General features: G+C 39.8%; 1 protein-coding gene across 1 annotated transcript in view; it reads right to left on the bottom strand.

The window, feature by feature from the left end:
- LOC136874284 (uncharacterized) overlaps positions 1-26,747 on the bottom strand; it is a 102,335-nt gene that overhangs the window by 46,291 nt on the left and 29,297 nt on the right. The window contains exon 2 of the mRNA XM_067147914.2: positions 8,535-8,720. Within this exon, the coding sequence (XP_067004015.1) occupies positions 8,535-8,720 (186 nt within the window). The remainder of the gene's footprint in view (positions 1-8,534; positions 8,721-26,747) is intronic.

Genomic DNA, 26,747 nt, shown 5'->3' on the forward strand with positions numbered 1-26,747 from the left:
TTCTGACCCTAATTTGGAAGGTTCGATTCTGGCTCAGTCCGATGGTATTTGAAGGTGCTCAAATACGTCAGCCTTGTGTCGGTAGATTTACTGGCACGTAAAATAACTCCTACGGGACTAAATTCCCGTCATTTTGGCGTCTCCGAAAACCGTAAAGGTAGTTAATGGGACGTAAAGCAAATGACATTTATTTATTTATTATTAATAATAATTTTGGCATAGTGGGTCAATTAAGGTACATTTCCGGCATTTACCTGGTGTGAAAATGAAAATCACGGAAAACCCTTCTTCAGTGAGATTCTAATCCGTCATCTCCCGAATGCAAGCTGATAGCTATGCGACCTGCACCCTGTACACACTATGTATACATACTGTAAATGGCAACAGCATTTTCTCGCTCAGTAAGCAATGTGACAAAACTATTTCACTCTGCATTTTCCCAGTACGCCTTTTCAGTGTTGCTTAGGCTCTTTACGGTAGCTTTTTTCTTTTAAGTCGCACCGACACGGAATGGTCTTATGGCGACGATGGGGTGGGAAAGGGCTAGGGGTGAGAAGAATGCGGCCGTGGCCTTGATTAAGGTACGCCCCAGCATTTGCCTTGTATGGCAGCTGGTTGAGGATCCAACCAGACATCGACTGAGGACTACAGTGCATATAAATCAGGCATTTCATGAGTTGACTGACAGCTCTGCGTGCATAAGAAATAACTGTTACGAGCGCTAGTGTCAGATAGCTCAAGCCTGGAGGGGTGTACATTACACTTTCAAAACTACGATACCCGTACAATACAATGCGTCATATAAGGACGTGCATAATTAAATGTGTTCAACACGGCGTTTGTATGAAATGTGCTGAACAATATAATCATCGTGTACCAAAAATATTACTTTAAAGGTTGCCATAAGCAATGAAGTACAACATAATGGACCTCACTTTTTAGGGGCTTAACTCTCATGTGAGCAATTGTGAAGCAGATTAATATCTAATACTATTCGCTACCATAATATGGCTTCCGCAACTACAAGTCATGGTTTTATAAACTTAAACGAAAGAAAATGGTCTATTATAAAAGTAGAATCTCTTCAAGCACCCATGTTGATACGGAAGTACACAAATACAAACGCACACTAACAAATGACTGTGTCAATCCTTGTGCCACAGCCTATGCACCAGTATGTTTCTATCATTACGTGTAGATCACAACACGTAACTAGACCCTACCACACCTAGGCGTTCACAGCCTAGTAACGTGGAGAAGTACAAGCCGAGTGAGGGGAAGTGACTTGCGCCCTCCTGCGCAGGTATTTCTAGAACCGGCACTGCCTTTGCGGCGGGTAAGCTTTGACACCCGTGATACAAATGATATCAGTTTCATTTTACTGATTGCAGGTTGTTTTGAGGTCTACACCATTTGAGAAAGTGTACTGTATAGCAGGTATCCCACCTCCAGATATATGCCTACGTTCTGAGTCTGCAGCCAGACTAGCGAAATATAATACACTGAACTTGAAGACTGATAACCTATATGGATATCAACCAGCAATCCGAAGGCTGAAGTCAAGAAAAAGCTTCCTTCATTCATTCAACAGAAAGCCTCAATGAACCGCCTTCAAAACAGAAAATTCATGGCGTTCCAGATACAGCCACCTTGCAAAGTGGTTGTTGCCATCTGAAAGCCTGCCTTCAGGTCACGAGGAAAGTTGGTCAAAACGGAAAGGCACTGAACAGGCTGGGCACTGGAGTTAACGTATCAAGGAGGAACAAGATACTCCCTCCACATTATGCGAATGCGTTAAAGAGCAGACCAAGAACCATCTCCTTGTCTGCAAATTGCGTCAAACTACAAGTCCTCCTCAGAACCTGATTTATGCCACGAAGATGATTGTTGTTTAAAGGGCCCTAACAGCTAGGTCATCGGCCCCTAATGATGTGAGGTGCAACGAAATTAAACGATAATTAAAACTTTAAAGTGTATCCACTGTCTAGAATCTAAAAAGAATGGTGATGAAAAATGACCATGAATCCAAAACCACCAGTGGATCCAATTTACATTGGCTTATTTTCTGGGATGATTCTTATATTCCAAAGGGGTCCAAAATCCAGGTCACCTGCCCCTCGTAACAGTACTAATCACTGGTAAAGCAAAACCATGGTGTTTCTCTTTTTTTTTTGCTAGGTGCTTTACGTCGCGCCGACACAGATAGGTCTTATGGCGACGATGGGATAGGAAAGGCCTAGGAGTTGGAAGGAAGCGGCCGTGGCCTTAATTAAGGTACAGCCCCAGCATTTACATGGTGTGAAAATGGGAAACCACGGAAAACCATTTTCAGGGCTGCCGATAGTGGGATTCGAACCTACTCTCTCCCGGATGCAAGCTCACAGCCGCGCGCCTCTACACGCACGGCCAACTCGCCCGGTAGGTGTTTCTCCTACAGTGGTACTAATCATAAGCAATGTAGACCGACGGTGTATCACATTACGGTACCACCAACAGGCAACACAGACCCATGGTGTTCGTTCAATACGGTACTACTCATAGGCAACGTACACCCGTTCTGAACACAGTGGAACCAACCCATTCGAGCGGCACCTATTCCCGCTAGACGAGCGCCCGCTGCCCCGCCTCGGTGGGACGCGCACGATTGTGCTGATTATGTGCAACACCCAGATCCGTGGTGTTTCTTACATAATGGTACTGCTCCTACGTAACGTCGAACCATTGTGTTCCTCACGTTATGGTACTAATCACAACTAGCCTCATGGCTGTAATTCCATCATCCCTTGATCGCCCCTTTTAGTGGCCACTTACGACAAACAGTAGAAACGGTGGGTGTGTTCTTCGTCTGCGTCCCCCACCCACAGGAGGTAATGCCACCACCAAGCAAGCGTGTGAATTGGCTAGATACGGGTCACACTACATTTCCATTTTATTTCTGTAGGTTAGGCCCATATGATGAGATGAGAATATGATTGCAGTACAAATGTTTGGACATATTTTATGTTATCCTTTAATATCTTTGATGTTTTGTTTCTGACACGATGAAATAAAAGTTTCATTTTACACACGATATAGAAACTTTTCATTTCATCTCATCTCAGTTTCCTCTTTCTATCTCAGTTTAGAAATTGAACTCTTGCACTGTTCCTGAATTTTCTGATTATTCTTTTCGTAAACATTTAATGGATATTTATTTATCCATTCACTTCCCGTCTTACTAATAAACGGTGTATAACTTTTATACAAGGTTTATACGCCGTTTATGTGAAATTCGTTACTAATAAACCGTGTATAAGCCTCCGGTGTATACATCTGTTATAGTTATTCATTGGATTGCTTATACAGACCAGGACCCTTGTATAAGCGCTGTATAGCAGCGAGTAGCGGGAAAAAAAAAACGAGTGAGCAGTTTATTTTCGTGGTATTTATTGTCTACAGTAATATAATCGTGGTGAAATATTCGACTTATCCATTTAACATTGAAAGAATGGACGATAACGTTGATGATCTTCACGATATTTTAAACATAGAAGACCTACACCGTTCAGAGGTTATGGACGCTAGACATCTTCGTAAAGAAAAACACTTTAAAGAGACGGAATGGCAATGAATAACTATAAAATAAATTATGGTTGGGCGTATTTTTGTGTAATAATGTGTTACTGCTTAATAGACTTTTGATATTGCGAGTTTATTATACATTATCTGCCCCTACAAAGATCTTTCTCAAATTTGAGTACCTATAAAATGGGACATATTCCTCGAGATAAAAAATGGCATAACTTGAAAACCATACGTAATATGATTTCCATACTTTGTAGTTGAATACCCAGAAATATGATGTATAAATGCCTAATAGAAACTTTTTTGATCAAACCTTTCTTTTAAGCTACAAAACAGTTTTTCCTTTCTCCTAAAAAGTAAGGATTTTGGAATGTGTAACCTTTTCAACTCGCCGATTCAATTACAATTGCTTAGGTTTTCCGTACTACCCCAGTTAGGAACTACTGATCTTTTCTTAAGCCTTTCCATTTCTTTTTCTGGCGTTCATGACACAAGCAAGCTGAAGAAATGTTGATATCAGTATAAGCCAATTTCCAGCTGTCTCACTTAGTGTTGGCACTGCCTTTTCGATATGCCGTGCTACTGTGCGACTTTCCGGAAAGTTTTGCTCGTAGATAACCAGCAGAAGCGATCATAAAGGCGGTGAACGTGCGAAATACGTCAGTGAACTGCAGGAAGAGAACCTACGCCTTGGAACGAGTGTATACGTGCTGTGTAGTAATACAATGCGTATACCTCGTTTATTAGTAAGAAAAATGTAAAACGCTTATACAGGGTTTATTCACTGTTTAACTAAACAAGAGTTAAACAACTGTATAAGGACTTTTTATTAGTAAGACGGTTCAAGTATAGATGGTCATTAAAATAAATGATGAATGGATTAAAGTCACTTATATTTTAAAAGACTAAACAAAGCAATTGAAAGCTTTAAGAAACACTTGCTTTAAAACTGCTCTGGACTGTAAATTACTCCTTCAGATGCTTTTCTCCGCTTACGCACAGCGTAGGACTTCTACGAGGTAAATACATTCCAGCGGGATTGTTGAAATGGTAGTCCGAAATAACTTTTAAGGTAATGTCTGACAGCGTGAGAGGAAGGGGCGTGGACTTACTCTATAGATGTCCTACAGCTACCCTTTAAATCTGACATCGTAACATTTCAGTCACTAGGGCCTGTACGGTGCGTCCACTCCAAGATGTTTCGTTAACTCTGTTAATAAACACGGTTAACCAAAAATGTTTCGTGCATGTTTATAAGCAAAATACCTTCAACTTTTTTGAATGGAACTTTTCATTAAACTGTCATGCTTTCGTTAACATTTCGGTTCACACATGCGCAAGGACGCAATAGACCACTCAAATTCCTAGCGCGGAGTACGATGTTATCTTATTTCTTCTAAAAATTGACTATCAGTTCGCAAGAGAAAGTTCTAATGTGCAGCATTTAATTTTGTATGATATTATTTTAGCTATTTTCTAATTTAGTTTCATTTCCAGCTTCACTCCTCGCTGAATAACCTAACCTAACCTAACCTAACCTAACCTAACCTAACCTTCTATAATCACTGTATCATTTATATAACTAGGTTAAATAAAGATTTTTCATTATTTCGTACCGTTACCAATTTCTTGAGATTATTGTATAAAGCTTCAAGAACCTCAGGCAAAACAATCGATATTACTTGTGTTGATATTCTCGACAAATATACAAGTGAAATGTACGAGTCACCACTCGCTAGGAATCTTAAAGTTATACCTAGCCTGTCATTAGTGAAGATGGCTTTCCGATAATCTGCATCATTTCTTGCAATTTCAGGACCAGTTACTTTCAACAAGAAGTGAAAGTCATGTAGGGGCATTCTCAGGAAAATTTTGAAAGCCTGCTGCATCATGAATTAAAAGTTATGACAAAAGTGTTCTCTCCAAACTTCATTCTATACGCCTTTCCAATATTTTTCTTTTTTTTCACACTTTGCGTGTATTTTCTTAATCCTGACCCTACGCATCGCAAGCTCACAAAAATACTTTTTTGGTTTGGTCATAATGTTGAAGTTTCTTTACAAAAGTTTAGAAATGTTTTCATTAAAATTGTTTATTAACTTTGTTTTGTTAACATTGTTTATCAACTTCCGTGTGGACTAGCCATGAGACTAACAGTAACACCCGGTCCTCAAACCGTGCGCAGTTACAATACCCAGGGCCTTCTGACGTGAAGGTTATTAAGCTGACCATTCAGTGGAGGCAAGAAGCTGGACCGGGAACAGTTTCCACCTTGAGGTCGTGAAAGCATAATGATTATGTTTTTGTAAGCCTGACACAACGTCTAAGTAGTTTGCATGCGCAATGTTACCTGCTAATGGAACACATTGTCCACAGAACGATGGATGGGACGATATGCTCCTGCCTCCAAATGGGAAGATTATCTACGGACACCCGTAACATTTCAATAAGTCTTCATCATCAGAATTCACAAAATTACCAAAACAGACTTAACTTTCAACGTAAACAGCGAACGCTATGATAAAAAATACAACTCCCATCTAAATAGAATATGTACCCCATCAGTGTGTTCAGTCATTAAAATCGATAATAAAAATAATACGGTTATAAAACCATTACTAAAGAAAGATTTGCAGTAAATACAGAAGAATCACCATCATCTCCCATGTTGCCAAGATAATGGAAAGGATACTGAAAAGAAGAATTAGAGAAAAGGTGGAAACTCAGTTACAAGAGGAGCAATTTAGATTCAAAGGTGGAAGATCAACAGTAGAACCCATTTTCACTCTGAGAAAGATAATGGAAAAGAGCTAGGAATATGGGAAAGATACAATAATGACTTATAGGCTTAGAAATGGCATATGACAGCATCCCCAGCTCAAAAAGCTTGGGGAAGCCTGTCACACGGGGCAATGGCAAGGAACTTCTAACAATGATAAGTTACATGATTGTGGTAACTGTTACAGCTGAGCGAAGTCAACAGTGGATAGAACAGAATGGTTTGGAAATGACAATGAGCTAAAACTTACTGTATGTCAACTTAATGCAAACGCATAAATAACCCCTAAAACTTCACAAACAAATACACGTTCATAATGGTGATGGATAACATCGTAAAGGCAGCAAGGGAAGATTATAGGGGAGAAATAATTAATGAAATTATATTATATATATATATATATATATATATATATATTTGACCAAATACAGTACAGACAATACGCGACACTTCCATATTTAGCCTTGTTAAAATGGGAGACAATTCGCGAGTGGCGCTCCTAGTGGCGTGGCCTGAAAATTCGCGCTAAATTCAAATATCAATGAAAATGTGTATACGGAAATTGATAAATTACGTCTAGAAAGAAAGGGTTGCTAAAATATTAACTTCAAAGTTGCTAAAACAATTCTGGATACACGAATGAAGAATTATTTAACAGGTTATTATTTAAATACTGAAATTAGACATATAATCAAGATGTGAAATGGACTGCTGTGAAAGGGCTTGATCTTTCACTTATGCATTAATTTTTTATCTTTAGCATACCTGCCTGAATTTTCACGTCTAGATTTGTCTTTTCTCATTTAAAAGCATTGTACATCACATTAGGACACTTGTCAAAAATATCGGCACATTCCTTACACACATGATTCAACGAATTTACATTTAAGAACTGGACAATTTTCCTTTTAACTTTAAGCCTACTAACAGAAAGAAAATCTATAAATTTAGCCGCAAAAACATTCAAAATTTCCCTATAAGCAATACTTGCCATTATATTAGGGTAAAGCAAATTTGCATCATCCTCACATTTCTTAAATCACCCATATTTTCTTCAGTGCTTGACAACGCATCACGGCATTCCAAATGGAGTAACTTGGAACACAACCAGCCACACACGTATGCATATGCATTTTCCTGAATTAAATCAAAACCCACAGATCACACCTACAACAACACATCGGTATTGAAGGTTAACTGCTGCACTAATACCATAAAATTATTATATTTTAAGCCAGTTAAAATATGGGTCGCGCAGGTCAGAAGTTTAGAAAGTAGGCCTTCTATAAAATATCTTTGTAACTGGAAGAAAATATATGCAAACATAGTATTCTTACAATTTCTTGTCACGAGGGAAACGGAAAAAGACCGCGAATCCTTCTGCACTTCATAGTTATTGCAGCCAAACGTAGCACATATCTTTCCACTCATATTGAAGGAGATATAAAGGAATGACACACGCTACTATTACTTACTGTATGTCAACTTAATGCAAACGCATAAATAACCCCTAAAACTTCACAAACAAATACACGTGCTCTTATGACAGAATCAGTAACTCTCAGGTCACTCCGCTAGATAGAGCTCTAATCGCTGTTCTTCGATATCTCGCAGAGTGTCGCGTGTTGTCTCTACTGTATTTGATTTGAACCCCGTAGGCGACCTGCGCGTCGTATGTTTGTCTATGTGATCTGGGCAGAAGATTAGGAGGAGGTACAACAACAGCTGAATGTGCTGAACAGAAGGATTGGACAATGGGGATTGACGATCAATGTGGAGAAGAGCAAGACAATGGTGATGAACAGAAATGAAATGGCGTATGGCTTTTAGTGCCGGGAGTGTCCGAGGACATGTTTGGCTCTCCAAGTGCAGGTCTTTTGATTTGATGCCAGTAGGCGACCTGCGCATCGTGATGAGGATGAAATGATAATGAAGATGACGGATACCCTCAGCCCCCGTGCCAGTGAAATTAACCTATGATGGTTAAAATTCCCGACCCTGCGGGGAATCGAACCCGGGACCCCTGTGACCAAAGGCAAGCACGCTAAAACCATGGAGCCGGAAATAAATAATAGTAATAATAAACCCGGGCTGAGTGGTTGGGATAAATTACTTAGTATTTTAAATATTTACCGACGGAGATTTTTAACAAAGTATTTAACAGACAAGTAATTTCATTTCAGTGTCTTACCCGCTTCATCGATCTCGAAGTCTTCTATATCCCTGGTTTTGAGTAAGAAGATCATGATCACGAAGGCTGCCATGATGGTGAAGATGATTACCGCAGCTATGCAGGCTCTAGGGGCTGGCTTCTTCTTAGCTTCTTGTGCGGCGATCCATTGACGATACTGTTCAGTCTCCGGGACCCACAAAGGCTCTGTAACACGTACGTTAGACATGCTTATCAATTGCCACCACACTCCCAACTGCACAGCACTGTGAAGTGGGATGTCTATAAGATAACGCGCTATGTTCCACTTCCTCAATGATAGGAAACAGACTTCACCAATCAGAGAAGTATTGTATTGCCCAACATGAATCAGCGGTCCGCACCTCATTAGAGAATACGGCGTTTGAGAGTTTGAAGACAGAACGAGACGACCGATTCCTGTTAAATGTAAGACAAAGAGTGAAAGATACCACCACCACCACTACTACTACTACTACAATAATAATAATTCAAAGAAGTAATGTCGAACATCAAAGATGATACGGCACAACTAAACACCAAATATGGAACGATAAACCGTGTTAATTTCAATGCCTTAGGGAATGGATCCAGCAAAATGGACTTGACAAAGAGGCCATAGCAGCAAGAATCAAGAAAATGGAAGTCACTTTCCAAACCACCCGCAACATGTACAACAAAAAGTGCTCTTCTCCGAACACGAATTCGTCACTCCAACACAGTCACCAAAACAGTATCGCTGTATGCATCTGAATGTCTTATCCTGTCCGAGAAACGTTTGCTCGCGGATTTAGAAAGGAAAGATCCTACACACCATACTTGGCCCAAACTACAAAAATGGCACCTACATTAGAAAATCCAGGCATGAAGTATACTCTAAGATAGATAAGATCACGGACACAATGCGTAAAGGCAGAGTTCGCTTCTACGGTCATATAGGAAGGATGATCGACTCTCGATGGACGAAATGTATCTTCAGTATATTTGACTCAAAACCAAAAACGGCAAAGCCATGGTTCGTTAATGTCAATAAAGATCTTAAAGAAATGGGCCTACAAGCAGAAGATGCACAAGACCGAAAACTTTTCGGAGCAGCCATCAAGACTGTTGGGACTTTCCGGGACGAAAAAACGAGCAACTGGTGTTAAATGGACAGAAGAACGTCGTGCTAAACACAGTGAGCTAATAAAGACGACGTGGATCAAGCGAAAAAATAAACAAATGCCAAAATGTAAAGCGAGGCTTATCGTGGTCCCTAGCCCGAAACAGTTAATCACCTTAAAATTAGTAACGGCAAAAACAATAAGTCATAACATTTGTAGACTTCAACAAAGCTGATGATTGTTTCCACAGATGAAGATACTAAGGAATTTTGGACTTCATCCCAAATTAATAAAAATGATAAAAATAACCCTAACAAAACGCCAAACCCAAAGTAAAATTCAGAGCAGAAATATCTGAGCCGTTTACGATAGGGAGATTGTTCATCGCCATTACTTATCAAGTGTGCTCTAGAACACGTGATGAGGGAATGGTAAAAGGAAAATCCAAAGAACATAAAAATTGGAACCAAGAAAGATCAAATAAACCTAAATCGCTTGGGATTCGCAAACGACCTAGCGTTCCTAGCTAATAACATTCAAAAAGCCAGAAATCAAATAGCAAGTTCACAAAATATAGCACAAAAGATAGGACTCCGGATATCATTCGAAAAAGCGGAGATAATGGTAGCAGATCCACTAGTAATAAACCACATAACAGTATATAACAGGAAAATATGATTAGTGAAAATGTAAACACCTAGGAGAAATAATAACATACAGCGTGGATGAGAAACCTGAATGACACCAAAGAACTAATCAAATAATATAAAAGCTAAAAAATAACATGGTCTACATACAATAAAAAATATCTATACATCAAAACAATCATTACAAGATGGTGGTTCAACCAGAGGTGACATACGGAAGCGAAACTCACCCAAATCATGCAGAGAAATAGAATCGACAAAATAAAAAAATAAAAAAAAGCAGAGCTATTCTTGGCTAGAACCTATATAAATTTAAAATATCAAAACAATGGATAATGGTGGATAGTGTCAAATGAAGTGGTGTAAAAAGAACTGGCACCCATTACAGGCATTATACGGTAGAAGAGTCTCTCTTTTTTTTGGTCCCATTATGAGGACACCAGAAACCAAATTACCAAGAAAAATTAGAGGATGGATTCAGAAAATTAGAGGATATAAAAGAACTAGAAATATCTCTGGAAGATCTGCAAAACAAAATAGAAAATTTAAAGAAACTGAAGGACATAAAATGAAAAACCTAAAACAGTTAAACGATATACAATGAAAAGGGTATTTACAGATTAGTAACGACAGAAGAGATCAGAACGAATGAAAAGCTACTGGGGCAATTCTTAAAGAAACTTTACCGGAAGAAGATGACCAGAAATGATTAACTGAAGTGATCCAATGAGGTCGTAAAAGCATAAGCATCATCATCATCATAAGAAGAAGAAGAATGAGAAGAAGAAGAATCCTATAAAGAGAAAGTTTGAGAGTTTGCTTCTGGAGTGTAATCTCGTGAACTACAAAACCGATTTCGTCATTATTTCACTATTAGAAGGCTTATTTATTCATTCATCACTTATTCATTATTACTACAAGCTATGTACAGAGTGTTATTAATGGCACGCACTACCACTCTATTCTGATGTTAATACAATGTGATACTTCTAAATAAAAGTTGCAGAGTTTATGAAGTTATTAAATGTGTTTTCTTTCAAACCTAAAAAGGAGCCAGTGAAAGATCTTCCAAGGGGTCCGGGAACTGTCAACGTTGAGAACCAGTACTATTCTAGATCATTCTAGAAGTGTTATTTGATATACATGAATATTCGTAACCATTCTGGTACATCTTAGATAAATCGGGGATATTCTGTAATATTCTAAAAATATTTAAATCGTTCTGCAACATTTTTGAACTATTATAGAACCTTGCCAAACCTTCAGAATTATTCTATAGCATCCTTGAACATTCTAAGAAACATGAAATGTAACGTATTATAGACAATTCCGGAACAATCTACACAACTCTTCAGTCTATCTCTTATGTTATGAAGGGAGATTTTCTAGAAATATCTTTTGGCCACAAGAAAACATTAACTATTAGTAGGTGAATTATAATGTGCAAATTGTATAATTCCATTAAAAAATAATTCAATTATTTTTAATCACGCTATCAGATAATTAGATTGCATCATTTACAACATATTTAATGGAGTTACATAGTGGAAATCGTAAGTACGATTACTTTGTAACTACAGTTACTGAATTACCCTGCGATACGTTACATGTTAACAGTAATCTGTATTCCTGCCCAGCACTGGTGCTGATGCGTAACACTGATCCCGCGAGCTTTAAGCTGGTGAAAACTAGTTTGAGTTACTCTTATGCAGTATCAGTGCGTCGTTTGTGTAACGCAGGATAGTTGTAACTTCAGCCGTTTTTTTTTTAAAAGCTACCCTTTTTAAAATCAGTCTTTTTGTGGAATAAATGTCGATTACTCAATTAGACAGAAAATTCTTGGCCTTTTAAAATAAGTCTGATTCATTGCAACCTAATTGTAGGACGTACAAAAAGGCGAACACAATCTCCAGTCATTTTATGATTATCCTGATACGCCTAGCCACATTTTAAAATGTCAGGTGTACTGAACTCGGGTATTATATTGGCCATACCTACTTCTTTAAGAGAGGCAATATGAAAGCAGTCACCATTCTGTGGACAAGGTTTTCAAAAGTGTTGCTGTAAACCTGCTAAAAAATCAGTGCCAAACAAATGGATGTGCTTGTTTCCAGTGCAACTCAAAATGTTATTTCAGTTGATCGTGTGTTAATACAGTAAGTACTGTAGTCTTTCAGAAAATCATTTTAGAATTCACTATTATTATTATTATTATTATTATTATTATTATTATTATTATTATTATTATTATTATGCTATGAATGGCGTGAAAATGTTGCTCATAGGGTCGGTTGGTGCATGCATTTCAGTGGGCTTTGCAGATTGATATGCAATTACAACTTCTGGCTCGGTGAGGAAAGCAACGGGGAACTACCTCGCTCCTCATTTCCCTAGTACGCGTCTTCAGTGGTATCTAGGTCATCTATGACAGCTGGTGGCGGAGCTGTTGAGGATCCAACCCGCCTTAGGGCTGAAGACTGAACATGCACATATTTTATACATTTCCGTTTAAAAACATTATGCCTAAGTACTTCTGGTTCAGTGAGGAAAGCAACGGGAAACTACCTCACTCCTCATTTCCCTAGTACGCCTCTTCAGTGACACCTAAGCCATCTATGACAGCCCTGTTGAGGATCCAACCAGCCTTCGGGCTGAATACCCAACATACACATACATACTATTCTTAATATTCAGATTGTGTTTTTATATTCATCTTTTTCATAACTGTAGAATGTGTTTCAAAATGTAATTTAGGCGTGTAGGATATGTGATTGCTCAATGGTTGAAGTGACCTTTAATTAATAACAATATTATGGATTATTTTCAACAGAAACTTGTAATTTGCTACTCGTTTTGTTGTTTTAATTTTTCTCAACGCTTTACTGAATATTTAAAATTTTTGTTTTTTCAGAACCGGTCTTGGATGGGACATAGGCTTTGACACAGGAATGAGTTGATGGAAATTTTGGAAGGTAACATACCAGGGAAACGCCCTCATGGAAGACCAAGAAAGACATTCACAATGACATTTCTTGTGAACTCAGGATGGCAGATGCAAAACGTATTGTACAGGATCGACGCAGTTGGAGAAGACTCATCACAGGAGCAAACCAGTAGTCAGACTGAATTACGCAAAGAAGACCCGTGAAGGGGATTAAAGTTGTTAAAAAGTGAAATTGGTATGAGTACTTCATAATATTAAATACAACGATTATACTGGTTTCTAAGAAATTGCAAAGAGGCTAGTTAATATTTTTTTATTTACCATAAAACTTTAGGCCCCATTCACAATGCAAACGTAACCGTAAACTTAACGACGTAACGTAACCGTAAAATTAACGTAAAATTTGTGGTATTCACAATGGAGGAACGTAACATTAACGTAAAGAGTACACAGCAGCCAATCAAAACACTGCCATGTTATTTAGCATGGAAGTCGGGTTTTGGACTATCTCGCAGTTTTATATTTCAATACCTTGATGGAATCAAACAACGTGGTAGCATAATTCATATTACTTCAAACATCTATTGCTTTGCTCCTGGGAAAAGGCGATATAAACAACGGTGCAGAAAATGGATTCATCCCCCGAATCAAAGAAGGTTACCTCAGTGCGATTTCGGTAATCTAATGTAAGAAATGACCCTCATCAGTTCGTTTTGGACATGTGGATAAAACCTGAACTGTTTGCCTTTCTTACGATTTACTTCCCCTTTTCTAATAAAAAGAAATGTAAGGTCTCCTTTACCGACATCTATGCCCCTATCTATCACAACCGGATGAGATGTTTGGATCTATTTGTTTGGATGATATCGTTTTCGTAAACTGGTAGTCCGTATAATGTAAAGAAATATAGGCTACAGGGATACTGTTTTATTTATGACAGGGATTGTCTCTCGTCCGTTCGCCAGCGCTGCGAGCTTGTCTCCCGCCATTTACCGTCAGATTTCATTGCTACAGGATATTTATTTCCACCTATAACTTTTCGGTACAGCGTGTTTGTAACTTTCTCCAAAGATTGTTTTGAAAGAGAATTAAAAGTGTTTCGTCGAAATAAGTCATTATATCGTGCACAAAATACAATGTTTACCTCTTCTCTGATTGGCTGGTTCTTAAAGTTAACGTAAAATTAACCGCAAGAGCTTGGAGTTTGCAATCCCTTAATTTTACAAACTCGCAGTAAAGTTTACGTCGGCGCATTGTGAATGGTTTCATTAGATAAGATGGCCGCTAACTTCTGAGTTAACGTTAATTTTAAGTTTACGTTACGTTACGTTTGCATTGTGAATGAGGCTTTACAGTATCTATGGAAGGCCAGGGGAAAAGGACAAGCCCCCTACACGTAGTGCCCCCTGACCTTTGAAATAATTACCTAAAACCTAAACTAAAACACTCAGAGACACAATTTAAGGTAAAGTAACAAAATACACCAACATGTTAAATTTAACATGTTACAATGTTGACATGTATATTGTGATTGTGTCTTCCAATTGACTTTGCATGTTAACTCAGCATGTTGAGGTTAACACTTAACATGTTGGCGTGTTTTCCGCTCCAAGTGGAACTTCCGTGCTGTTTCCATGCCAACAGATAGCCTAAACGACGTACTTCTCGTGAAGTAGTATTATAGTTACAACACTCCGCAATACTCATTCTCTTTGTTATAAGCTTCAAATACAGTACGCGCACGTACGTCGTTCTCTTTGCACTATACCGGCACTAAAATGTATAGTCAGAAAAGGAGTGGAGCAAGGAGATTACTCTGGACTTTATATATATATATCTTATATGCGTTAGGCCCTCTAAGGAGCACGTAGAACCATTAGTTAGCATTCTTCTTCTTGTTTCTCTTATCCTCCCAAAACTTCATCCTCGCACTGTGAGTCTGTCGTCTTTCTTGAGTCCATGCCTCCTGGAGTTTCAAGTTTCTTGTACATTGTCTGGCTTCAAAGCTGTGCAAGTTAATTTTGTGTCTAAATGTAGCCCGTGTAGTTGTCAGTGGGTCAACGCCGACTTCTGCGAGATCTTTTCGGGTGTCAGCAAGCCACCGTACTTTATTTTGTCGGGTTCCGCTGGTAATGAGGAAGATTTTCGTGGTCAGTCGCGAGTCGTCCATTCGTGCTAGATGTCCGTAGAATTGCATACATCTTTTCCGGGCGATTGGAGTGAATCTTTCGGTCAGCGAGTAGAGTTCTTCCGAGCTTTTTCGCATCCATATTCCATCTTGGAACTTTGGTCCAAATATTTTCCTAAGTATTTGCCGTTCCATTTTCTCGATGCCATTGATACTCTGGACTTAATGATATAATAGAAAGGAATTTTTTGTGGGTTGTCTCATCAAAGGAATAGAGAGATAAAGCGGAGAAAGCCGACAGTTTCCAGGAACTCGAAATTATCTATAATTATTGTTCCCGCGAGTGCACCGAAAAAACTAGCGTCTCTCCGCTCCCGGTTCAGTCGAGAATTGTAAAACGTTCAGATAAGTCGGAAGTGGGAGCGGACGAAGTTTATACTTCAAAGTGGTTTGCTTTTGAACCAATGAGCAGGATGAGGGGAGGAAATGTGCCTAATAAAACCATTACTAAATCATAACAAGAAGCAACAGTGGCAATAACAAAGGCCAAATCCTCCTCATTTTTTCTTTTTGCTAGTGGCTTTACGTCGCACCGAAAAAGATAGGTCTTATGGCGACGATGGTATAGGAACGGCCTAGGATTTGGAAGGAAGCGACCGTGGCCTTAAGGTACAGCCCCTGCATTTGCCGGGTGTGAAAATGGGAAACCACGGAAAACCATCTTCAGGCCTGCCGATAGTGGGATTCGAACCCACTATATCCCGGATGCAAGCTCACAGCTGCGCGCCCCTAACCGCACGGTGAACTCGCCCGGTAAAGGAGAGTCGAGGGAATGGTGAAAGGTGAATGGCCCCTGTAAGGGATTTGTGTAAGAAGGTGACGTCGCCTTGTTTGTACAAGGAGGCATTTTCTTGCCTTGTCATTTACATTTGACTGTGTTTTACAATTAGGCTCCAATGCATCAGGCTTATAAAAAGGGCCAATAATTCCCAGTCTAATTGAGTGATCGATATTTTTTCTACAAATAGGCGATACATTGTAAAAAGGCTACAAAAAGGCTGAAGTCACAATTATCCTGCGACATACTGTATGTACGGGCTTCGAAAAAGTACAGTGTAACCGTGCCTGTCAAATGAGTTTTCATATAGATTAATCAATTCATTAATTAATTTTGATTAGGAAAGGCAATCATGAACTCTGAAGATTCAGTATTAAAATGTGATACCTTTACATATCAACAGCGCAGTTGGGCGAGTGACAAAAATTGTATTATTATTATTATTATTATTATTATTATTATTATTATTATTTATATAATAATATTTTGTGAATACGTAATTTTCTATTTAACAAGCCGCCACTGACAAAGTTATTGAACAAACTGATATTTAACAAGGAAAGAATACTGTAATTTTATACTCCAGGAAATAAAGAGAAATAACATGAAATGTGAACTCTAATGATTAAATAGTTTATTAAACCAGGTGTTTCAAGTAGGTTATCGCCGGGGGAATGTGTGTCATGAAAGTGACAGGGTGTTTTTCTATGTTTAAAGACAGGAATTCTAGATAGAGCTTGATATGAAAGCTGCGTGGTCGTTAGGTGTGTTCTCCAAAAGATTCTAGAATTCCTGATTGCTGTGCTCGCTATGCAAACAAAAACACTGTTGTTAGTGATCAGCTGAGCACATTATCAACCTACTCAGCGCCAACAGTCCGTAGCTGTGACGTAATGTTTTAAGTATTAGGCAAAGGTCAGCGAAAGGCTAGGTTAAGGTACTTCCTCCCTCCACCATGACGACACGACAGGAATACTTACTGACGACTTCATTGTTGTGTCATTGATAGCCGCACCTTCAGAAACTGAAACTGCACGTAAATGAGTAACGTCGTCGAATACGCCCTAATGAACGCTTGTTAGAGGCAGGACGTTTAGAGCACCTAAATCCATGAAATAACCGGGGTTTCTATTTAAAGAAGCAAATCAAACGTGATGATGATGCTTGTTTAAAGGGGCCTAACATCTAGGTCATCGGCCCCTAATGGTACGAGATGAGACGAAATGGAATGACACATTAAAAGTCCAAAATCTTCCACTGACCAGAATTCAAAACGTGACGACGAAGAATGGATGGATATGAATTTAAAACAATCTGTGGATCTGACTCGCAACGTCTCTCATTCACAGAAACTGACGTGAAACAATAGTATTACTGACTAAGGGACTGCGTCTATAGCATAATACCGAGTCGATGATGCTTTTAATCTAAAGCGGTCCATAATCAAAGTCATCGGTCCCTCATAATGGTACTTATAGCTAGAAAAGTAGAACCATGGTATGTCATGTTGCGGTACTAATCAAAAGTAACGTTGACTCACGACATTCCACAGAGTATGGTACTACTCACAGGTAATTAAATTCGCACGTGGAATACAGACCTATGGTGTTTCGCATATTGCGGCGCCATTTACAGGCAACGCAAACCTATGGTGTTCATCACATACGTGTACTAACCACAGGGACCCGCACTATCACGCGGAGTTCCTCATATAGTGGGTACTAATCATAGGCAAGTCAGAACCATGGTGTCGCTCCTAAAGTGGTACTAATCTCAGATACTGTAGAAGCCGGCAACGCACTCTGTTGCTACTAATCACAACTATTTGGTACCTAACATAGTGGTACTACGCGCAAGTAAAAGCGACCCATGGTGTTCCTCGCATGGTGGTACTAATCACAAGTAGTTTCATGGTTCTAATACAATCATCCCTTGGTCGCCCCTTTTAGTCGCCTCTTACGACAGGCAGGGAATACCGAGAGTGTATTCTTCGTCTGCGTCCCCAACCCCCAGGGTGTCAAATCAAACGTAGTTGAAATCCCGCAGCCTGGACTCGAATCCGGGGCCCTATTAACCGAAGATCCACTACGCTGACAATTCAGGGCCAGGATTATCATGACCTATGCCGAATATGACCTATAAAATGATCTAAGAACCCTCAAAATGTTATAGAGTGTCCATGAAAGCATGGTACCAACTTGCGGAAGTGAAAACTGAAAATTCAATTCGTGAATTCGGTACGATATGCTGGAATATTTACCGTAAATTTCTGTGTCAATATCGCAGTTCTTTTTAAAAGAAACTTGGATAAGGAAGGTGTCGGTACCGAGTATTGTTCGGTACCGGAAGAAAATAAAGCGCTGGTTGTAACGAAGATAATTTAATGCAGGTACCACACAAATGGATTGCAGTAAAAGAATGTCCTCTCCCCAGTTTCAGGTGATCTGGAACTAGAGGATGGGAGTATTCTATTAATTTACTCTTAGTTCATTCACGATTGGTTAACTCCTTTAGCTCGTGGATTGGGTGGTGGTGGTGGTCGTGGTCGTGGTGGTGGTTGTTTTAAGAGGGAGTATTACTGGGCAACTATCCTCAAGTAACACTAATCAAAAGGGAAAATAAAGATATCCGGCACTTAGTAAAAATGAAGGTATCGGCAAAAGAAAGATAAAGCCACGAAGGGCGTGAAAATGTAGGCCTTGATACCTAATACTGCCGGGATTGGAAAAGTAAGAGTTGACCAAGGGAGGTCGGATAAGATAGATGAAAGGTAGAAGCCTGGCACAGATAAGTGGAAACAATGCTAGGACTCAGGATTGTCAACTGTCTCTCCCCAGTAACGAGTCCCAGCGGCCCCTTTTAGTCGCCTCTTTCGACAGGCAGGTGAATGTTATTCTACGGTCCCCAGCCACAAGGGATTCGGGGGCTGGGTGTTTGTGATTGTCACCTACACCCAACGTATGGCCACAGTACAGACCACCACAGCCGCCAATACATCCCTCCACAACACCAGTTAGGGCATCTAGTCGTAAAACGGACTAATCCACATTAATGAGACTCCAGAGGCTAGGGAAGAACAAAATCAAGTTACCCTCTCCTCAGTTACAAATGTAACGTAAGGTCCATCAACGCAATTTAATTTCCGAGTCATCAGACAACCTGAGATAATTGATTTTGTGACTTAATTTTTGCTTTATATTTAATTAGCTGCAGTGCCCCGCTCTGCTCGGGCACTTTTTCAATGCTTTCTTTTAGGATTTGTATTACCTGCCTGAAGTGAATTTTTGTAGATTTCTTTACAGTGACTGATAGTTTGCGAAATGTCTTGTAGAATTAGACATATTGTTATGTGCATAATTTTAAGTTTTAATTTGAGATTATTGTTTCGTGTTAAAGTATTTCCTTGTGGCACACCAGATTGTCTGGGAAGTAGTTAATACGTTCAAGCAATTAATATAAGTAAATTATAACTATGCATTTGGCTTTGTTCTATAGATATGATGTACACGATTCCAACTGTCTCAGAGACTGAAACCAATGAGCTTCAGCACCCCCCAAAACTATGGAATCAACAATCTTCTCTCAGTCTGTACATTTTCTTTCTCACCCTTTCCGAACCCCCATACTGATGGAGGCTGAATTTGGAACTAAACGGCCTCCAGAATGGCACAGTTCATCTCAGAGACCCTGAAAGTTACGGATTCGACACTAATATTGGTAGTTTTCGGTTATTTGTACATATCATCACCTCCTCCCCTAGAGGTGCTATGGGTGTCTTACCCCCACATAACTTTTTTTCCACATAGTAAGACACTTGTACCAATTTTGGTTGACAGCTATGCTGGAACATACATCCAGAATCTCGCTACTGTAGAATCGTTGAGTTGACGTTGCCATGGTTACACTCGGTCGTTTCTATATCAGATTCCTATACCAGGGGTAGTGTGGTGCCATTATCTCCATAACGATTAGTTTTAGGGCCTTAAAGCATCTTTTCTGGGCCCCACCAAGTTTTGTTCTTCACGTCGTCAGGCTTAAAATCAGCTTTGTCTCGTCCTGTACGACGAATTCTATATTTTGCCTATATTAGCCTATGTTGATGTGCCAAAGGGACTAAATCTAGGGAATATAGAGGGCTGTCAAGATTTCTTGTAGATGGTGTTACCCGCAGGGTCCTAAAAGGTAGGTGTACAAAATTTGGTTCATATTGGAGGAACGGTATGGATTTGTATAAGGAACAGACGGATAGATATTCTGCTTTATATATAGTCATAGATTAGAAGTTAGTCTTCTAGGAGGTCTGCCGAACACACCCACTCACTCATTCATTCCACACACTCTGCTACCGTAGACACGCACACGCACATACGCACACACATACATACGCACACACGCACGCATACACACACCAACAGGTCCGTGAATACTCACCAACTTACCTCAAGAGACGAGGCCGTGGACGGGCTGGAACAGACTAAAACAGTCTGGAGCTGGACTCGAACCAAATTAAACTAAAGGGAGGAGCGGGAGACGGAAAGAACCCAGAACCCTTCCCGATAAATGAAAGAACGGGGTCAAAATACATGGGGGTTTATTAATGAAAAATGAAGTGAAAGAGATCAAACAAACCAAAATAATAAAATCAAGCTTGAAATATTACTCACGGAGATATGCATAGAAACTTATCGTGTAAGTTATTCGTCCAATCATATCAAGAGGCAGATTGAAAACATATCAAACATGGCCACACCAGCTTCTTTCAATCACAAACTTGTAACATACTATTTACTTCCTCCACATAACTTCATACACGCGACGTATGACACATTCGTCCTCGCAATGAACTAATATCAGTGGACATACATCGAAAGAACTTACACGCACATCAAATGAAAACATACGCGTTACATCTCAAACATCTCCATGTATATGGACCAGCATCCCAGAGAAGAGATCCATCACGCAACAATCCCCCATTTGAAAAACACAGCATCCCAGAAAGAAATCAAAGAATAAATATGGCTGCCATAGTTACGAGGAGAGTAAACAATGCTAACAATGAAGGAAGACTCATTCAAATGAAAGCAACAAACGTAAATATATAATTAGGCCAGCAAATAGCCTGAGGAATGAAAATAAGAAAATGTAAATAATACTTAAAAAAATAACACTGTAAGAAGAGGAGAATGCTGTTAATCAGGCAGGCATACAGCACAACCACACGTACACACACACCATAGAGACCCAAAGGAAATGTATACGGGTAGAATAATCAGTTTTGTCCAGACACATAACGAACACAGAGAGATCCGCATAGCAAGACAAGTGCTTTCATGGACTCATGAGCTCAATACAAGACGCGTAAAATAACAAAGGATTGCCGCATCAAGGGCAAGGCATATCCCCACATAATTCACAGTAGCTTCATCGTAACCATCACGCTTGCAACGTATTCATATCGCCTCACCACGGACGAACATGAATACCAGTCATAGCGTCAAACACAACGTCACGCATCAAGAGCTCGGCCATGAGAGAATCGACGAATAAAAATAAATGGCAATAGGTCTCGAACTTCAGACCACATACACGCCAAACAAACACACCACTGACTAAAACCATCCTCCATCCTTACGGGTTTAAGTCACACAAAAAACAGAACACATAAGATCAGAGAAAACTATCAATAAGACAAAATGCAGCATTAACGGTTAAATGTACATAACTAATAAGCCCACGCAACCATAGCAAGCCAAAAAAAAAAGGGTTACCTTAATAGTCGGGCGTTGCTGAGAGCATTAGGTAGTCACCAAATAGCGACCGAGATAAAGAGCCGGGCATTCAAGCAGATAAATATACTGAAGGAAAAGTAAACGGCACAGGTCAAAGATCTCGTATCTCAAAAAGTACATTGTTGTCTCGACCGCCATGTCGGCTACAACCGTCCTGCGAACTTATCTCAAAGAAGGCGAGCACAAGACTGACGAAGAGGGCACTTCGGCTGATGGCCGGAAGCGCACTCTGTCAAGGAGAAAACGAGTCATACGTCACGTTCAGGGAATAGATCGACCGAAAGGTCGATAGCGGTCAAAGAATGTATTAAATACAGAGAAGTGCGCCACCAAGGTAAACTTGGTGCGGCACAGAGGTAAACATTTATTTTCAACTAGCAAATGTACCCGTGCTTCGCTACGGTATTCTACATTGTATTCAAATATCGAAGTAAATACTGTACATGCAGTAAATAACATTGTTTTAAAATTGCATGTCTCTTAGCGTTATCCGAGAAACAGCATGGTGAGGTCCCCATACGTTGTTTCCAATGTAAAGTGTTCGTTACGGATTTGTGATATAATGGCAGGCTCACTTGAGTACTGTCATTCATAATCGAGTTGGAAGTTTACATTATAATTGCAGGCCCCATTGCCTACTGCGCGGTCACAATCGATTTGGGGAGTTTTCGTTGCAATGGCAGCCCCCTTTTCCTACTTCTAGACAGATAACAGTAGAGAAGTTTTTATTATAATGGCAGGCAACACTTTTTTGCAAGTTGCTTTACGTCGCACCGACACAGATCGTATGGCGACTGTGGGATAGGAAAGGGCTAGGAGTGGGAAGGAAGCGGCCGTGGCCTTACTTAAGGTACAGCCCCAGCATTTGCCTGGTGTGAAAATGGAAACCGCGGAAAACCATCTTCAGGGCTGCCGACAGTGGAGTTCGAACCCACCATCTCCCGAATACTGGATACTGGCCGCACTTAAGCGACTGCAGCTATCGAGCTCGGTGGCAGGTAACTACCCTACTATCAAGCCCCTTTTCCTACTGAAGCCAGCTTACTGCCAGTCACACCAAGTTGGTGAGTTTCCATCAAAATAGCAGGCCACTATGCCTAATGCCAGTCACATTTTAGATGAGTACATTTGTTTATAATGGCGGGCACCCTTGCCTACTACCAAACACAATCGGGTAGGGGAGTTTTAAACAAAACTGCATGCCCCCTTGCCTTCTACAAGTCAAATCGAGAAGTTAACTATTCATTACAATGGTAGGCCTTCCTTACTAATGCCAGGTACACAGGAGTTGGAGAAGGACCCCATTCCTACTGCCAGTCAAAGTCGGTGTGGGGAGCACTGATTACAATAGCAGACACACCCTTTCTCGATCGCTACAAATCGACATCAGTGAATATATATAGATCGACACACGAAAGTATATGCGTATTTACAATATTGCAGACCTTCATTTACAGATTAACTGCTGCTAAACGTACGTCATATCGACAAAGGATTGTACCTTAAGACGCCGGATTTAGTGGCCTAAATGGCTGGTCCTATGATATCTCATCTATTTTTTTGGGTCACATTGAGTTAGAAACGTTGAACAGGGTAATGTTTTTGTAAGATTATCTCACATTGCATTACTTTTCGGATAATTATGTGACAGCTACATACATAGCATTTGGCTCACATAAAATTATGGCTACTGGGTGGGCCAATTTTCGTGAAGAGTTTGATGATTCTGTTTTTCCTATAAGTGATTGAAAATATGAATTATGCATGTAAAAGTTCAAATTTACTTAACATCGCCGGGCTGAGTGGCTCAGACGGTTAAGGCGCTGGCCTTCTAACCCCAACTTGGCAGGTTCGATCCTGGCTCAGTCCGGTGGTATTTGAAGGTGCTCAAATACAACAACCCCCTGTCGGTAGATTTACTGGCATGTAAAAGAACTCCTGCGGGACTAAATTCCGGCACCTCGGCGTCTCCGAAGACCTTAAAAAGTAGTTAGTGGGACGTAAAACAAATAGCATTAATTAATTATTACTTAACATCGATTAATAGAGAAAAATCAAACGTAAAAGGGATACAAATACGACAAAAAGTCATAAGACCAAGGTTGTAAATCATTCCAAATTGAACGGAGATTGTGCAATCCGTTATGTGATAGGACTTCCCGAAGGTCTGCACCATCATTAAAATTGCTTCCATATTTTGATATTCTTCGGGGATGAAAAGTGAAAAATTTAAAGATCTTGGAAGTTTTCCGTCCGTGTCAGGCTAAAACGTATAATTTTGTCAAATTCCAATATTTTCTTTTTCGTCTGGCAGATTATCTGCAATCTGGATTTTGGGCGAGGAGGGTAAAAATAAGGACTTTCAGGAAACTAAACCAAAAAATAAATATGCAGATGTTCCTTATTACCCCTTCAACGAGTATCTGTGCGAAAATTTCGCCAAAATAGTCCATATGCAGGCACACAGTCGTTACGATTTTATTTATGTCGATAGATAAGGAATCTGCTCCACGTACAACACCTTTTGGGCTTTGTCCGCTGGACTTAACCTGCAAAACTGACCATTCATGATATCTCCCTTATTAATCCTCCTGACGAAAAAATGCACATGAAAATAAAGTTTTAGAGATTGAATTGCATCATGTTTGGTCGATTTCCAGTCAGGTTGGTCTTGTACTGTATATATTGTGAAATCACCATTTCGGTTCCCTATTAAACGCCAGTCCATTCCGGGAACATGAAATGCTATTGACCTTTAAAACCTACCTTTGGACAGGTGGATGTTAAATATAAAGTTTGGTTCGAATATCTTCAGTAGTTTTCAAGTAGTAAGAAATACGCTTTACACGCACCCGCTCTTAAGTCCGATGGGACTTGTATCGAAAAACGGTCCGTTAATGATATCTCCCTTACTAATCCTCGTATCGAAATGATGCACATGAGAAAAAAAGGTTTAGAAATTAATTTCCATTAACGCAGGTAGATTCAAATTAAGTTTGGTTGTGTATATTTTGTGGGAGTGCGAAATCACGGTTTCGGTTTCGTATAAACCCCCAGTCAGTTCAGCGATTTAGAAACAATATTTGCCCTAAAACCTACCCAAGGACAGGTGGATTCTAAATAAGAAGTTTGGTGAAAATATACCCAGTAGATTCTAGCACTCGCGTACATACGAAGTAATTAAGGAAGAAAATAATACAGTTAAGAAAGTTGAAATTAATAGAAAATGGATTATAACTGAGGACAGCCGGATAACGACAAATACGTAAACACCAAGTGAATGTATTGGAAAATCAAATGCCCCTCAATAAATTATGCTGGTGAGAGTTATAAGAAAGCGGTAACAGGGGAGAAATTTAGGCGTAGTGATTCTTAGGTAAATAGATAAGAAGATGACTATTGCTGTTATTACTCAATCTATTCGAGAACGGTTATAACCTCAAACTATATTCCGCCAATATCCCGCAGATAGGCCGATCGACGCCTCTCTTCCCTTCTACCCAAGGAACAACCATGAATTTAAAAGCATGATGAGGAAAATGGCAATATGTTACTTCCCTGCTGGTAAGCAGTCAGGCTCGTTGCCATGGTAACCTGTAGGTTCGTTGTCGGTCTGTCGGTCACTCAATGCAGAGCATGATACCCGCAGAAAATAGTAAATTTCTCCGTCATGTGAAGAGTAAAGTAAATTATGAACATAAGAAAGTTATTTATAAGGAAAAGACGTTTCACATAAGGTCCACGGAGTTTACAGGAAATCAATAGTATAAGAGAAAATGGAGGAAAACCGTTCTGGTTTACGTATAAACCCCCCGTCTATTCAAAGATTTTAAAATGATATGCATATCGAAATCTTCTGCGGGATGATTATACTCTAAATGTGAAGTTTGGTTGAGATCTATCCAGCCGTTTCGACGTGATGGTGGAACAGACAAACAGACAGACACGAAAAGTAAAAACCACTGATTCGGTCTTGAGTTGACCTAAAACGGGTAAATATCTGAAAAATTGGCAAAACAAAAGAAATTACAGACAGCGGACCCCCTACAACTTTATTTATATAGATTTCTCTACGATCAGAAACAGATTGATAAGATTATTTGACCGAGTACTAGAATAATTGGGTTTGCAATCAATTGTTGTATCACTATTGCAAGGTGCGCACATAACTACGCACGCAGTTCCCTGCGCCCGACCGAGCAGCTGTTTACTGTTCCAGTTGACGTCTTATCTGTTTATAAAGGCAAGGACACACTTAGCACAATAACTAATTTGTTCAGGAGCGACTCCTCGTGTTTGTTCATAGCTTACAGATTTGACTTCCTAATTAACGTTATTATCAAGGCTCAACTGCTTTGTGACGTCATATGAGATCCGAACTATTATGGTCTTGTGTGATACTTCCGCTATTAAAGGTCGTGGACCCATGTTTTCGTCTTGCCAAGTAAGGTAGTTAAACATATCAAAAGCGCAATTAAAAATTAGATCAAAGTAAAACCGCAGCAAATTTTAAGCCAATACAAACAATTCGTGAGAGCTTCCGTACCTCAGGCGGCAGCGCGCCGGCCTATCAGCGCTGGGTTGAATGGTTCAAATCCCAGTCACTCCATGAGAGATGTGTGCTGGACAAGGTGGAGGCGGAACAGGCTTTTGTTAGGGTACTCCGCTTTGCCCCGTCATCTTTCATTCGCGCAACACACTGCAGTTCATTATCCCTCTGACAGCCGCATATCAGCTTTGTACATTCATTTGTTCTATAATAAC

The sequence above is a fragment of the Anabrus simplex genome, chromosome 5, assembly GCF_040414725.1.
Source record: "Anabrus simplex isolate iqAnaSimp1 chromosome 5, ASM4041472v1, whole genome shotgun sequence".
Classification (NCBI taxonomy): domain Eukaryota; kingdom Metazoa; phylum Arthropoda; class Insecta; order Orthoptera; family Tettigoniidae; genus Anabrus; species Anabrus simplex.